This window comes from Leptosomus discolor, chromosome 3, assembly GCF_034619465.1.
Source record: "Leptosomus discolor isolate bLepDis1 chromosome 3, bLepDis1.hap2, whole genome shotgun sequence".
NCBI lineage: Eukaryota > Metazoa > Chordata > Aves > Leptosomiformes > Leptosomidae > Leptosomus > Leptosomus discolor.
Window position 1 is genome coordinate 78141668 of NC_141393.1, and position 15617 is coordinate 78157284.

Genomic DNA, 15617 nt, shown 5'->3' on the forward strand with positions numbered 1-15617 from the left:
GCGCAGATTCAACCAGTAAGCCTCTGTGGAAGGAAGTCGTTCAAGAGAAGAAATAGCAACAAGGCATTTTGAAGCCATTGGTTTATAAGTGAACAACGAGGGCAGCCCTGCCCCAATGGTGGGCATCAGGGCATTCAGAGGTGACCAGCAACATGTGATTATTTCCTGTACCCTCTTAGTAAATGCTCCGAAATGGTTTTTGTTTGTTATTCCCAGAGTCCTCGCTGAACAAGGCAACATTAGAACAACCGCCTGCTCCTCCACTGAGATGCAACAACTCCTTCCCTGTGTCTCTACTGCAATGAAGATACCTACGGATAATACGATGTGAACTGCCTATCTGCTTCCTTTTCTTTTCTTCTTTTTAAGATGGCTATCACATTAACTTTTCCTGTTAGCTGCACTTGAAAAGTAAAAGCTTGCAACTACTAAAGAGATTCACTTAGACAGATAAAATCATAAAAATCCGATAAGGCTGTATCACATCTCTTGAGAAAAAAAACCCTCCTCTTTTACATCAAGCACCTCACATTATGAGAAACGGGGATCTTCCTAACATAATTTCAGGCATATTTAGACTATATTATCCTTGCAACGTCCAGTACACATTTACAAAAATAATTGATTAAAATCTATGTCATACATCCCATTCTACAATGGAATAAAAAAGCAGAGGTAGAACTGGATAAATAAAATCTGCTATATACGGCAGAGGGACAACAGTTTCTTGCATTAACTGGCCATTTTCAGATTTTTAAACACTGGGCTTTTAAGATGCAGACTTTTTGTGCATAAAATGTAATTCTGTGTGGTTAAAGAAGAAGGGTTCTAGCTAAATTTCACTGAAGCATTTTTTAATATGACTTAGGTTTTGCTTGAAAAGAACAGCTTATCTTTGATGTGCTGAAGGACAGATTTGAAGAGCATGAGTTGTATCTTCAAAGTGTTCTAAGCAAAATCTGCAGAAGGTGGAGAATGGAAGAATTTTACCTGTCTGGTTATCTGTGCTCAAGTTGATTGCATTGTAATGTCACGTAGTATAGAGGCTGTGATTGTGTAGAATCGGAGGGAAAGTGTACTGGCACCCCTAAGTGCTAAAATAACGCCAGGCATCTAGTAAGTCTGCTTCAGTAAGTAGTGCGTGTATATACATATATATAACCCAATATATATGTATACTGGCACTCACATACTATATTACACATACATATTATGTATAGCATGTAACATATACAATATGTAATATGTATTATGTGAATACACAATATATAACTATTATATAATCTAACATGTATGGAATAATTATATGCAATGTAACTAAATTGAGTCCTGCTTCCTGCCCATCACAGGAAGAAGTCCAAGCCTTTAGCTGGATGCATTATATAATACTACTTCTCCCCTCCTGCTGGACACAGTCCCTGATTCACTATAATGCCGGCATGCATGATTAGTCAACATGGGCTAGACTGTTCCTAGTCATTATACAGACGTGCAGGGATGAAAGAGGACTTCCCTAAATTCTTCATAGTCTGGGAATAATTAAGATTGTTGTGGAACTGGGTGCCCTTCTCTCCACACCTGCCTGCACAGAGACTGTGAAGCTGTTTGGGTTGCAGGGCCTCCTGACCAGAAGGCTGGCACAGTGCATGCTGCCCTGGTACACAGGGAGCTTGCAGCGAGTCTCTGCTCTCTTGCTGGGACACCGAAATTCTGCACAGCATTTGAACTCACACGTATTGCAACTTCACTTCTGCACAGCACTGAACTCCCACAACATTGCAACATTTGCAATGCCTTTTATTATTAATTATTTGAAAGTCATACCTAACAACTCAGCCAGGGTCCAGATCCCATGGGGCAAAGCACCTCATAACAGGACACAAACCTATTCCAATGAGCTAAATGCACAAAGCAGGCAGAGTGCCTATTGCCCTTCTTTTCAGAAATTATGCCCTTTTGTCTAGGTGTCCCCAAAGGTTCATTTCCTAGAATGGAAGCACAGAGCAGGTAGACTCATGGAACTCCATGGAATTGCATGGAGCTTCATCTTCATTGTGTATTTTTCCATTTCTCTAATGCCAAGAAAAGGAAAGCCTCTCCTCGAACAAAGGGCTCATGGGCATTACCCACAAGTCCACCTTGACTTTCACTATGGTATTCTTAGGCAGGCAACTGTTTCAAATGGCAATATCAAACTATCAAAAATAGGCAATACATAAAGTGATATTTTATTGTGAGACACTAAAATAAAAGATGAGGATAGCTTTTTTAATTTAAATACTACTTTTTTTTTTGCATAGTACTGTAGGTAAGCTGTAATTTTATTGTTAATTGCAAAATCAAGGAATCGTAAGAATTGCATTTTAGTGTCTTATGACTTCACTACAGGACTCCCATATTATTTCTGACTGTAATTATTCATTCTGCTAAAAGAAAAGAAATAATTCTAAAGGACTACAAACCTCCAATGTAACTGCTTACAATAGTAATGAATAGGTTTACAGTCAATTTGCTATAAACAGTATGTCAGATCCCACAGGACATTTTTCTTCCTATCTTTTTTAAAACACAAATACAAAATGCATCTTCTATAAGTAACTGTTCTTTAAAAAAGCAAATGTTTCTAAAATCATCTAAAAAGTATAACTGGCTATTTAATATATGAATATTTATGGAGTGTTCTGCTTAAGGCAGCAGTAGTTCTGTAATTATAGACTTCAGTTCCCAACACCTTGAAAATGTCACATATAATTAGATGGTAGAATGTGTATTGTTTTAATTACAAAATGGAATAGGAATTTTCCTGTTCCTAATTAGAATAATAAAACCCCCAACCTCAGTTCACATATCTTGACTAATAAGTCTTTACACTCTTGCTTCCTTGGCTGACTAACGGAGAAAGATTCCTGTTTAGCTTGTAATTTAGACCTGTAAATGTAGAGTTTGACGCAAGTGGTCAAATTCTGTTTGGCTTAGAGTCTTAAAGTCAGGACCATAATCAGTATAGCTGCTGAAAAGGTTTGACTTGAGGTTTATTTATTTTCTTTAAAAAATTTTTTTTTCTTTCTACTCCTGTTATTTTCTTAAACTGTAAGTTAAAAGCCTTTATTAAGCCATAGGACTTTGCTATTAATAATAATTAATGTTATTAATATTTAAAAAGATTTTTCTGCATTGAGCTAGGAATTGTCCAAGCATAAGAAAAGATGTTCTCTATTCCCAAGAGCTCAACAAGGATACCTATTACCCAGAGATCTTGTAAGGAGAAAAATAAAAGGTGAAAACCTCCTGTATGTTACATAGCACAGGACAAACCACGAGAGCATTTGGTAGCACAATAACTTCTCTGATGAGATACATAACAAATCTTCCCACTGACCAAGAGCCACAAGGCATATATCACATGTTGCAGAGAACTGAAAGCAGAGATGGCTGTGAGAGGAGTTCAGGGGTGGGAGATAACAGTTCTTCAGGTTCCCCATCACTCTTCTGTGGGACATGCTGTGATTGCTCCTGAGGCCGTTTTGGGGTGCTCCTGCTTTACTTGTGAGGATTAAGATTATCCAGGACCCACAGTGTCAGCACAATTTTTTATTGGGTCATATGATACACCCTATGCATGGAAGCCACGTTGGTCCTCCCCAAAACCCACCAGGCCCAAACTTGCTGGGAATCCCCCAGCAAGATGGAACCACTTCTGTTAAATTTCCCTATGATTAATTAGTTTTCCATGGCTTCGAATGCATGAAAAGACAAACCTGTAGCCCACTAAATACAGTATTGTTGTTGCAACTAACAAGCCACAGATTTTGTACTGAATTTGCAAGGAGTCAGGACTGGGGCTTGTCAAACACGCTTTGTCTGCACTTGTCTTGACCTGCCTAGAGCTTTGTTTTTATTTGGTTTAATTCTAACAGCAGGTTTTCTAATGACCTTAGAAATTAGGCTATGCCTAATGTGTTTTACTTTCATATATCTTTGTATGGTACAACCCTGAACAATTTTTGTATCTATATCTAGTAGGAACAAGTAGTAATTCTGTATAAAATGAGCTACTTATGCCTCTGGTGTAGCGCACCCCAAATTCTTTGTGAGGACCAGTATGACGCTGATGGTGATTCTTCTCACTCTAGGAACCACTTGGGTTCATTTTTATGTTTCCTAATGTGCTTTTACACCTTGTTCTTTCTCTTTTGGTCTGTTCTTTCCCATTACATCCCAATTTATGATACACGGCATGGTTTACATATGCCGGATGCTTGTTCTTTGTATTCTTTGTTTTCCCCTAAAATCAGTTTTGCCAGCTGCAGTTCTGCATTTATTTATTTGACTATATTATTTCTTTCTTTATTTCTTTATCTGGAAAGTTGTTTACAGCCTTGAGGTCTCTGGTGCCAGTATATGCCCCATCTCTTATCCTACACCTGTGACTCCTTCACATTGCACCCTCTGTAATGCAGGAGTAAGATCTGGTATGACAGCAGAGGTCTTGCAAATGAGGCAGTGGAAGGCCAAGCCTTAGTAGGAAAATCTTGTTGGACTGGATGGAACCCTAAATAGCACAAGGTTGTGCTTTGGATAGCTCAGCATCTGGGGCGCTGACTTTTGTCTCAGGCTTTCCACCAGGCACGCAACCTGTTGTTCTGAAGGAAACATGGAACTGCTGGCTCTTGAGTTAAAATGTAGGACCTTTAACTTCACTACCCACAGGGTCTCTGCAGACCCCTAAATTTCTAATTCAAGGTGCTCTCTCCCCTTGGAGAATTTCCAAATAAACAAGGCTTCACTAAACCCACATTCCCTCTGCAAGCATTACAGGCAAGGCAATAGCAATCAGACATTGATGGTTTCTTAAATGACACCATGGAGACAGACCAAACCAAAAGAAAGGCAACAACTAAGCGCCCCCCCTCTCCCCAGTTTCTCTCTTACCTTGAAAGCATATGCAACTGGATACATACATAATTCAAAACTCTCTGGGAATCACTAGCTTCTATAAATTCCCTCTCTAAAACTGTACGCTGGTAGGTATATATCTAACTCTTGTATTTGCCAGCACTTAACTGAGCAAAGAGTCCATATTTATCTTCAGGAGAATAACGTCTTAAAATCAGAGTGCAACCATGGAGTGTCACACACACTCAAACGTCTGAACTTGTTTTGTAGGCTGCAGTTATGTGACCTCTCTTTGCTTTGCTAAAATGCTCTACAGGCGTTATCTTGTATTGTGAACTCATATCCAGATCCGGTGGTGGCGGTGGTGTATTGGGCTGTGTTGGTGGCTGCCAGCAGACACTCTTTAAATATGGGTTACAAAAGCGATTAGCCTGGCTATATTTCAGTCACGCTAAGTAGGAGGAAAAATGAAATTCCTCTCTGGTAGTTATAGTTGAATATTGAAGTCATTGCTCAATGTGCTGGCAGGAACGACTTGAATGATTATCCTTGAGACTGGATGCTGTGGAATTCACTACTTTTACCTGCCTGTATAAAAAACAGGTAGAAAAGAGAGAACCAGTATACATGTAGCTTTCAGAGGAAGTCAAGACATGATTAGCCAGATGCAGAATAAAGATAGCATAACTAGCCCGCCTGTCAACAAGGGTTAAGGGATGCCTGATAACGCTATTTGGATCTTTTATGTTTTGTAAATAATTTTTAGGCTTGGGTGGCCAGGAAATTCTTAGATCCTTAGGTCATTCTACAACCCTTCCACAGCAAGCAAGGAGTTCCTGAGCACGGGAGCTACATCCTGGTGTTTCTCTTGTTTTCTGGGAATCAGGGAATCGTTGTAAGCAAGCAAGTAAATAAACTGGATTGCCTCAATGAGATAGCTAAGGAATGCCATTGGTTTCTCCTCATGGAAAAAACATCAGCCCAGCACTTGGGAGAAGAAGCTCTATTTAATAACTATGCTGTGTTCGCACTGCAAGGCTGTGGCATTGTGGAAGATTCTATTAAAATGTATCATAAATGTCAGTCCTTGTGCCAAAGAATTCATGGTCTAAATGACAAGGTACAACAGATGGATGAGACAAAAAAGAGGGCTGTGGTGGGTTGGAGGAGACAAGGTATTCCTATTCTTAGCCAAAGACTAACAGCGATTGCAGCTTTCGACCGCCCTGGCTGTTGTCCTGTTGTACTTTGCTGTGAGATTCACAAAAGACAGGAGGAAAGAATGGAAAGAGGACAGGTCTCTTGTATCCTGACAGGAATGAATACTGAGGTCATGACTATGACTGAACACCTTCCAGAAACAGGTCAGGAAGAAGAAATGGTATCAGCCCAAATTCTGCCATTTTCTCTTGTTTTTGAGAACCCATGGCTCCTGCTTAGCTACATCAGTGCTGTACCTTCACTCTCGGCAACACTCTGCTGTGCAGGGCTGGTATTAAGACCAAGCATAAGCTCAAATGCATTGCAAGCTGGGCTGTCATGAGGACTTTTGAGAGACAGTACTAAGCACAGGATGGCTGTAGAGCAGGGGACTTGCTTGACCTAAAAGTCAGGTTTGTAGATTTTTTTATCCTGTAAACTTCATTCTTAAATGCCTCAGGCTTATGAGAGAATGCATTCAGGCTTTCAGAAGTCTAAGACTTGCTTCTGTATAAAGGCTTTTTGATTTTCTCTCTGAACTTGAGTCTCTGCTGCTTCTTGTCCCTTCGCTGTATGCAGGTTTCATCTGGCCCAGAGCCATAAGGAACTGGTCTTTTCTCTAAAGGATTTTTACCCCACCATCGTCTAAGCTTTGTGGAAACTAATTGCAGAGACATAATATCATGGTTTCTTCTCCTAGATTTAACACTATTGGATTTAATTTCAACTCATAGTTTAATTTCAAATCCCAGGTGTCACTGAAATATATTATCATTACCATTTTGGAAAATTAAGTTATCCTTATTTCCGGCATTGATTGTAGAGTTTAATTTAATTGTTTGGTGACTGCCAATTAGAGTCTAGCTTTAGAAATACAGCAGATATCTTTGTGCAACTCCTCAAACCTCCTGATCTTTTGCCAAATCTTAATAGAAAACCTCTCAGTATGTGTAAGACCAAAAATAGAGCTGATACATCAGTGATAAAATTTCTATTTATTTCAGAAATCTCAGTGTCGTGCTGAATGCATGGTAATCCTAAAAGTGCTTCTTTCTTTTTTTTTTTTTTTGATAAATGCACGTGAAGCAGCAATTATGCAGGGAGAAACCAACAAAACAAACATTGTTTAACAAAAATATTCTCAAGGAGGAATAATTAAAAATACTTTTGAAATATTTCTATCTAATTAAGTATATGTGCTTAAACAGAAAGCAAATCCCTAGCCAGAAATTTTACAACACAAAAAATACCATTAATGTATTTCTTTTCAGTGTGACTTCAAACATAATTGATGATTCGTTAATTATTATTATTAAATCAATTATTAGTTATAATCAATGAATAACTACAAACAACGAGATTTAGGATACTGCATGTACTGTTGATTATGAAACTTCTTTTATGCTCCTGCTGTAAGGTTATGGTAAATCAAGAACAGCAATACTTCAAAAAAAAGGCGGTTGTTTTCGGGTCAGAGTGTTACCAAACTTCAGCTAGAAGTTTCCTCAAAAACCCCATCTCTAGGGAACAAAGCTGCCAGTCCCTACACAATACCACAATTTATTCCACTCTTTAAACCACACTGGTTTCCATACCTACAAATATATTAATTCTGTGGGTGCCAACCCTTTTCCAGTGGCTTACTCCCATGCTGTTCTGCCACTTCTGAACTCCCTTCCTACAAACGGAACTTCAAAGTGACAAGATCGTCAGTCAAGCTACCATGCTCGTAACAGCTCAGCTCCTGTGGATGTAAGGCTCCACAATAGGCTGTTCTTTATTAATTTTTGCTGTAGAGTAACAGATTTTTAACAATTCTAGAAGAAAATCACAGAGAGGGGTATAAATTTTTGAAAGAGGCAATTATTGGAAAAATTAATCTCCTTTCATTTCTAAGTTATTCGGGACTCCTTTTACTACTGGGGTATGAGGTCAAGAGGATGGTGCAGGACCGAAAAGGGAGCAGGGCCTTCTTTCACTATGAGCTACTCAAACTCTACACTCGCCAGGCAAGTAGCCAAACACAGAGGAAGACCCAACGTGTGGCATTTGCATTATTTTTTCCTCCCAGGACAGCCTTGGTGCAGGCCTGACACCTCCCTTTTTGTTCCCCCTTTCTGCTCATCCTCTGCTAAATGGTAGTATGCAGGCTGTACGGCTCTTCTATGAGCATGGAAGTGATGTGGAGGACATAACATTGATGATTTGATCAACGAACTATAGCTGCTTTGAATGCGTAGCAGCCTCCTCAGGCCTCAGATAGCCCCTTAGTATTTTGGGGATGCTGGTCTCTGATGCGCTGTTATAAAAAAATCTGACATCTGTGAGTCAGCCACAAGACAAGGTCAGCTCAATGAGCAGATTGTTAAGTGTATTTCTCCTTCTTCCCCTCCCCTCACACATGGTTGACTCTTTTGAGAGAAAAAGCAATGCACTTGGAAAGTATTATGCTACTTCCACAGTATGGGGATAATTTCATCTTCTACAGTTGGGAGTTTTTGTTGGGTTCCCCCCCCCCCCCCCCCCCCCCGGCTAAATCAAGCATAACAGAAAACCTATCTAGAGCGAAATGTGACTACACTGTGCCTCCAAGACACAGCGGTATAGTTTAACTCTTACACTAAATCCAAACATCCTGTTCTTAGGAAGAAAGATTTAGCCCTATAGCCTCCTCTCCTCTCCCTCTACTCTTATTCTAATCACTGCCCTCCCTTGGCTTTTTGTGTCTCTTGCAGTCACACCTATACATGACTTGCAGGTGACAAAGTGCATAATTTAAATGCGGTGGGTCATGCATGGCTGAATAGCTGAAAAAAATTCCAGATGTGACTGAGAAGTGGCACTGAGCAACCAAGTGATGTGTACAAACATTTGACGTTTCAAACCTAGCTCTGTCAGTGTACGTTAGAAACAAAAGGAAATAAAGCATCTGGTGCTGAGACACAGTGAACATTCCCTACATGCACTTAATTCAATGGAAGCTGATGACCTGTGTTTTGCAGCCTGCAGTCCCACAATGATAACAGATTTTTGTGCTTTCTGCTGGTGAAAATTCCAGCTCCTTTGGGGAACAAGAAAAATAAGTCGTCTTCCAGTACTGAAAGAAGTGTTTCCAAATGATCCTGGTGAATAACTCCTGGCTGTGCTCTGGAAAATGTAGAAAAAGAAGCTACCTGTATCTGTATGCATGCATCATACACAGGAGTCTAGAAGACAACCTAAGGAAAAAATTTAACTGTACAAGGGACATTGGTCTGAAATGTCTCCAATTTTAGTCCCTGGAAGTTAAGCAACCAACAGAGGAAGCCTGTGCCACAGGAACATGATTTAGCTGGAGAATAAATGCATCAAGTCACTGAGACCTTGGCCGTTTGCATTCTCGCATCTGGGGCACCAGATGAAGCAACAGTGCCGCTGAAGTCAAAGCAAAGTTCATAGTGACTTCTGCGAAACCAGGATTCAAACCGGGAGTTTTTGAAGCTGGATAGCATGGGTGAAGACAGTCTTTTTCCTTCACCAAGAAGAAAAACATCTGTCTGATCTTGCTCTAAAGTATGACCATTCTGCCAGGAACAGAAACTACATAGCCCTGGAAGCTTCCCAGATTCAGATGAAAATGCAAGACATCCGTATTTCTTCTGTAAGTGAATATACTTAGGATACACTCTGAGTATGCTGAAAAGAAAGTCAGTTAACAAAAAGCACAACTTACTCCAGGAATACTCATTTTCAGTATCTACCAAAGGCATGGAGACTCTTTACCACAAAAATTAATTCCCCCTAGACCTGAGGGACTATGAATTTTCATGGCAAGTTTTGTCTTTCTCAGACATGCAAGTGAAGCTCAGATAACCCATACAGTCTTCAGAACCCTAAAATGATGCAAGCACAATTAGGAATAAACCAGGCCAAACTACCTGGCAGTCCTGATTACCACGTACTTCAGGTGACCATGATGCACGAAGCAATCTAAAACTATTCAGCTCTCAGCAGCGTGTGCTGATCAGCAGCTCCGCTAAGCAGAAGTATTACCAGTGTTTTAAAATAACCTCTAAAACATTCTTATGATACATAGCATAAATCATCAAGTTATTTTATGAATCATGAAACTTGAAAATATGTAATTGAAAATGTGTTAAGATTTATTTCGTGATGCTCATTGGTTTGCCTCTGATGGTTTTAGAGAATGACCCATCCACATTTTTCAGAAGCTCCATCTTGTCATTTTATTTCCTTTTCATTTCTGTCTTCCGAAGCTCTAGCCTGATTCTCCTTTTGCCTTTCCTGTGTAAATGAAGAACAGCTCTAGTGATAACAATGATCTTAAGAGGTGCATATTGGTTTTATGTTTTAACTGTGTTGTTGGTAAAATCTGCTAGTTTGAATTATTCTTAGACTGAAACCAAAATCAGGCCCAGCGTATTTTTTTTTGACGTTAACCATCAGTTGGCCTGCATACGTTCTAAGTAATCATATTTTATCCAAAACCCTGAAAGTTGCTACCACCAAACATACTTGTCTACAGGAGTTCGTCTCATTCATAACACTTTCTTAAGGATCTTAATAGCAGAAAACCCTCAGTGTCAGAACTGTACTTGTTTGCTGCGATTTCTAAAGATAAGGTCCTTCTGAAGCAGAGAATCTGCCTTTACTCTTTCTGCATGCCTGAATTATAGTAGTTATTACAGATATTTTTTCACTCTAACTATACAATATATTTCATTTCTGTAACACGAACGCATCCCTTTCCTACTCCTTTGGAATTTTCACCTCCTCCTTGACCCAACATCCTTTTTTCCATGTGCTTCCTTTTGTCTAGTGTTTGAGAGAAAAAACAGCACTTTTTTGTAACGCATTTTCTAAACAATCTGCTTTTCCTTTGGCCTAGACCTCCTATGGCTTGATGCAAAGTGGATGACAGCAAGCTCTAATTTTCTTGTTTGAAAACTTAAAGGGCTATTTTTTTTTGGTTGCAATTCAGGGTGGGGAGGGACTGCCTGCTATGAATGGGACAGCGAAAATTAAAGTGAGTGAGTGGCAGAAGAAAAAAAACATTAAAGGATTTACAGCATTCAGAGGAGAGAGGTTGAAAGCTTGTTTCCCGTCATCAATTCAACCACCATTCAAAAAAGTAAAAGCTTTAGAATTCAAAAAGCCTTAATTAAATTGGGTAAGTTTTGTTTTTAAGTAGTTCTCTATTGTTGGATCACATTAAGAACTTACCTCCTGCTTACAAAGGAAATCCCTATTACATAGCAATGCCAGTCAACCATACTGGGTGACTCCTCTATCCCTTACAGTTGAGAACTTCTCATTGCAATTAAACTATCTTTGATTAAATCACTCTTGACGAGGTACAATTCAATCTTTGGTTCTCCTTGAGCCAACCACAACAGAAGAATCTAAGTTTTCTGATGCTGCTGAAGTGCTGGCATCTGCCTGTGCTACAAAGCTCTAGAAAGGCATTCTCATTAATCTGATTAGAATTAGTAGGTGTGGGTAAACGCAGGGTGGGTGTACACAAATAACACAAGCTAAGTGCTTCTTTCTAAATACCATATGAATTGTTGTCACCCTTTCACTCAAGTGATTTGAGTACTCAGCTAAAATGTGGGAAATGGTTTCAACTCCTCCTGCTGTGTAATGGGAGAGGGCTGATAACTCACCGAAGAGTTTCCTAATCAATGTTTAGGCTCAGGTGTACCGCAGTCAGTTTTTCCTCTTGATGTTGCTTTAACTTGTACTGAATACCTATATGTTCTTCAGATCAAGAGGGGCCATAAGTCCGCAATTCAATAATTTGAACTCACTCCTGGGGGAGAAGGGCTTGCGCAAGCTCTAGACTCTGCTCCTGTGACTGAATAACATAGAAGTCCTAAAAGTTCATTAGGAGACCACTCTGTCACGTGAGGACTCTGACTCCCTCTCAGAGCAGCAGGGTGTTGAAGAGATCTCCGCCTCTTTTTAGATGTAGCTTTAAATGACTTGCTGCAGGTCTTTTAAGAGTCCGTAGCAGAGTGGAGAACTCGCCTGCTTCGTGTGGGAGCTGTACACAGAGCTCAGCCTAAGTTCTTCATTGCTTGCAGAATCCTTTGACTTATTCCTTGTAACAGCTACATGGAGCTTCTAGGGGAACTACAACCTTGCAGTTAATATTATGTAAGGCAACTCTTTTGAGCAGCAGGCACACGTTTTGTGCTGCTGCTCTGTATTTCATCCCATCTTGCTGCAGGCCAAAGCACAACCCACCAAACAGCACAGTTCTGTGGTGTCTCGCAGGACCTCCACGTTGTCCCTTGCATTAGAGTTACGGCCAAGCTGAGGTCCAGCAATCTCCCTTCCTGTCCGGATGCACAAAGCAACAAAGGTAGCACAGAGAGGGAGGAAGCCCCTGCCTTTTTTTAGGAGCTTCTCCAAGCTTGAACTCTGCCTCCTGTGCACAGCTCATGTCAGATATATGGCACAGCAAGTGCCCTCCATCAAAGGGCTTTTCTTAAGCAGGCCTAATTACACTGATAGGATGTGTCTGATGCTTCCATATAACCAGCCCTGCAAAGCTTTCCAGTTGGTGCAGCTTACTTTGGGTTAGCTCCCGACTGTGTCCAGGTGCTTTGGAAGTGCAGGGGACAGAGACATTCCACTGCTACCTAAAATTCCTTCTCAGCCTGACCCCTTCTATCTCCTAGAGAATGTCCAAAGCCCTCCAAGTGCACTTGAAAGAAAATATTTTGTTTTCTATTTCACTCAATGTTTATATTTTATACATTAAATATTGCATATATTTTTATGCTTTTATTTAGCGTACCAGACGTAGTTAACGTACACCATATCTTACCCTTAAGTCCTTCACATTCTTTTCACATTCTCTCTCTGAGGTAAGTTACATGGTGCCTCAAAGCGCCTCAGTCACTTCCCTGTGAGTGGGCTCCCCTGAAACTCTTTGCTCAATCCATAAAACATTTTTACCTCTCTCTCACTGCTGTGCCATTAAACAAATTTACACCACACCAACTGCCTTAAGCTTAAACTGTGTCTACTCACGATCTTACAGAAAGAAGCACCTAAGTGCCTGTACTTTCCAGGGGGGCTAAAAGCCTCCAAGTGACACACCAAGCAGCCAGCGCCTCTGCAACTCCACCTGCTACCAGCTGCGCAGCCATGGCAGGTTTTGCTCTTTTAAGATGCGCCGAGAACCTAATTCCATTTTCAAAACAGCCATTTTTAGCTCTGTTAGAGGAAGCACATCACCCAGGGGCCGGTAAAAACACCCCACCGATTCGCATTTTGAGACCAGGGCTATTTTCCTGGAGCGTCCCCTCACGAACGCGATTTTCAGGCTGCCGAAGCCACGCGAGCGGCGCTGCCCCCGGCAGCCAGCCCTCCTTGAAACATGTCTTCCTCCCGGGAGGTCCTTGCTCACACCGCACGGTGCGGGCGAGCCACCCTTTCATTTCCCGGGTAATTCCTAGAAACAATTCCCCCCGGAAAAGACGGCCGAGCCGAGCTTCATCTACGCCTGCTCCTTCGGCGGGGGGGGCTCCGATGCCGATTCCCGTCAGCCGAAGCACCACGCAGAGAGGTTTTGCCTCAGCCGGTGCGGAGCCCGGCGCCCCGGCGCGCCGCCTGCCCGCGGGGACGCCGGCATTCCCGGCGGAACGGCTCCGAGCCCCGCCGCTCCCGCGCCCGCCGCCGCCCGCCCCCCAGCCCGCCCCGGGCTCCCGCTGCCCCCGGGGACCCGCTGGGCGGGGGTCGGCCGCTCACCTCCACGAAGTAGAAGCAGGGCAGGAGGGTGACGCTGTCCTTGGTCACTTTGCCCTTCTGCCGCTCCTTCGCGGACATGCTGGCGGGGACGCGCTGCGGCCGGCGGCCCCGCGGCACCGCTCTCCCCCGGCCGCTCGCAGCCGCGGGTCTCCTCCGCCGCCCGCCGCCGCCGCCGCCGCCGCCCGCGAGCGCGTCCCCTGCGCCGTGCGCGGGGCTGACGTCAGGAGGCTGCTCGGCGGCGGCGGCGGCGGCGGCGGGGGGGAAGGGGCCCGGCCCCAGCGGCGGGGTGCAGGGGGTGCCGGGCTCCTTAACTCCTTCGCGCCGGCGACCCGCTGGGTGTCGGAGGAAGCGGGGGTGTGGGGGTTGAAGGGGAGACCCCGGGGCGCCCCGAGGGAAGCCTGGGCTGCAGCGAGCGGTTGGCGAGTGTAGCGGTACGGGCCTGAGGCAACCGAACGGGATCCCTGCGGGCGTGAGGGGCACGGGACCCTCCGTGGGGAGTTTGGGGCTTTGGTCTTGGTCCTGCGGAATCTTTCTCTGAAACAGAGGGGTAGAATGACCCTGGGAGTAGCGTTCGCCTGTGGACAATGCCCTCTTGCAGGTGTCTTCTTTTTGAGATCAAAAAGATCTTTTTGCTGGAGCGTGTCCAGAGAAGGGCAACGAAGTTGGCGAAGGGTCTAGAGCACAAGTGCTGTGAGGAGCGGCTGAGGGATCTGGGGTTGTTCAGCCTGGAGAAGGGGAAGCTGAGGGGAGAACTTATCGCTCTCTGCAACTACCTGAAAGGAGGTTGTAGTGAAGTGGGTGTGGGTCTCTTCTCCCAGGTAACAAGTGATAGGAGAAGGGGAAATGGCCTCAAGTTGCACCAGGGGAGGTTTAGATCGGACGTTGGGGAAAATTTCTTTACTGAAAGAGTGGCCAAGCGTTGGAACAGGCTGCCCAGGGAGGCGGTGGAGTCACCATCCCTGGAGGTGTTTAAAAAACATGTTGATGTAGCGCTTCGGGACATGGATTAGTGGGCGTAGTGGTGGTGGGTTGATGGTTGGACTTGATGATCTTAGAGGTCTTTTCCAACCTTAATGATTCTGTGATTCTGTGAAATTGCTAAGGACAGCTCACCCCAGCCTCAGCGCCAGTCAGGGCGAGTGGTGTGACTGGGACTGAGCAAAACTCACTCTTCAACCCCACGTGTGATACTGAGGCATGTGATTTCTCTAATCTGTGAAGCATCTGGTGCAGTTCCTGCTACAATCTTAAAGAGAACAGAATTAACCTGTACAATTGTTTCCATGGTGAAATGCGTTATTTTGAGATCTTATTTGTCGATCAAAGTTTGCAGCCTTTTCTTGGGCAAGCTCCTGTTGATGTCAATGAGAGGTACTCTGGATAAGGCCTGTGGGAGTTCTTTGTACGGGATAACATTTTCATTCTTTTGTAGCCCATTAATAATGTCTGCAAAGGTTGTCTTGTGCCTGTAAGCTTATTCTTGCATTGTGGTGTTTAGCTTTAATGTTCAAGGAAAGAGCTGTGACTCAAGCAGTCATCGTTTATTTCCTGTCCCTCCTTTTTTGGGGGGAACATGGGAAATAACCCGCTGTTCTTGTTCAGATGGTCACTAGTATTTTGGCTGCTGTAGCCAGTGTGCTATGGCAATGGAGGTGAAGATTCTTACAGGCCCCTTTTCTAGCTGCTCTCCTTTCCTTTACCCACAGAGGATGTCCCAATCCATGCTCTGCACTGAGCAGACAAGTAAAGAAGTTTCATAA

The 15617-nt window shown here is 43.0% G+C and overlaps 1 protein-coding gene across 2 annotated transcripts in view; it reads right to left on the reverse strand.

Annotated features, from left to right (window-relative positions):
• PLPPR4 (phospholipid phosphatase related 4) overlaps positions 1-13935 on the reverse strand; it is a 31905-nt gene extending 17970 nt beyond the window's left edge. For both annotated transcript variants that reach the window (XM_086462945.1, XM_086462944.1), the window contains exon 1: positions 13858-13935. In XM_086462945.1, the coding sequence (XP_086319071.1) occupies positions 13858-13935 (78 nt within the window). The remainder of the gene's footprint in view (positions 1-13857) is intronic.
• Positions 13936-15617: the final 1682 nt, after the last annotated feature.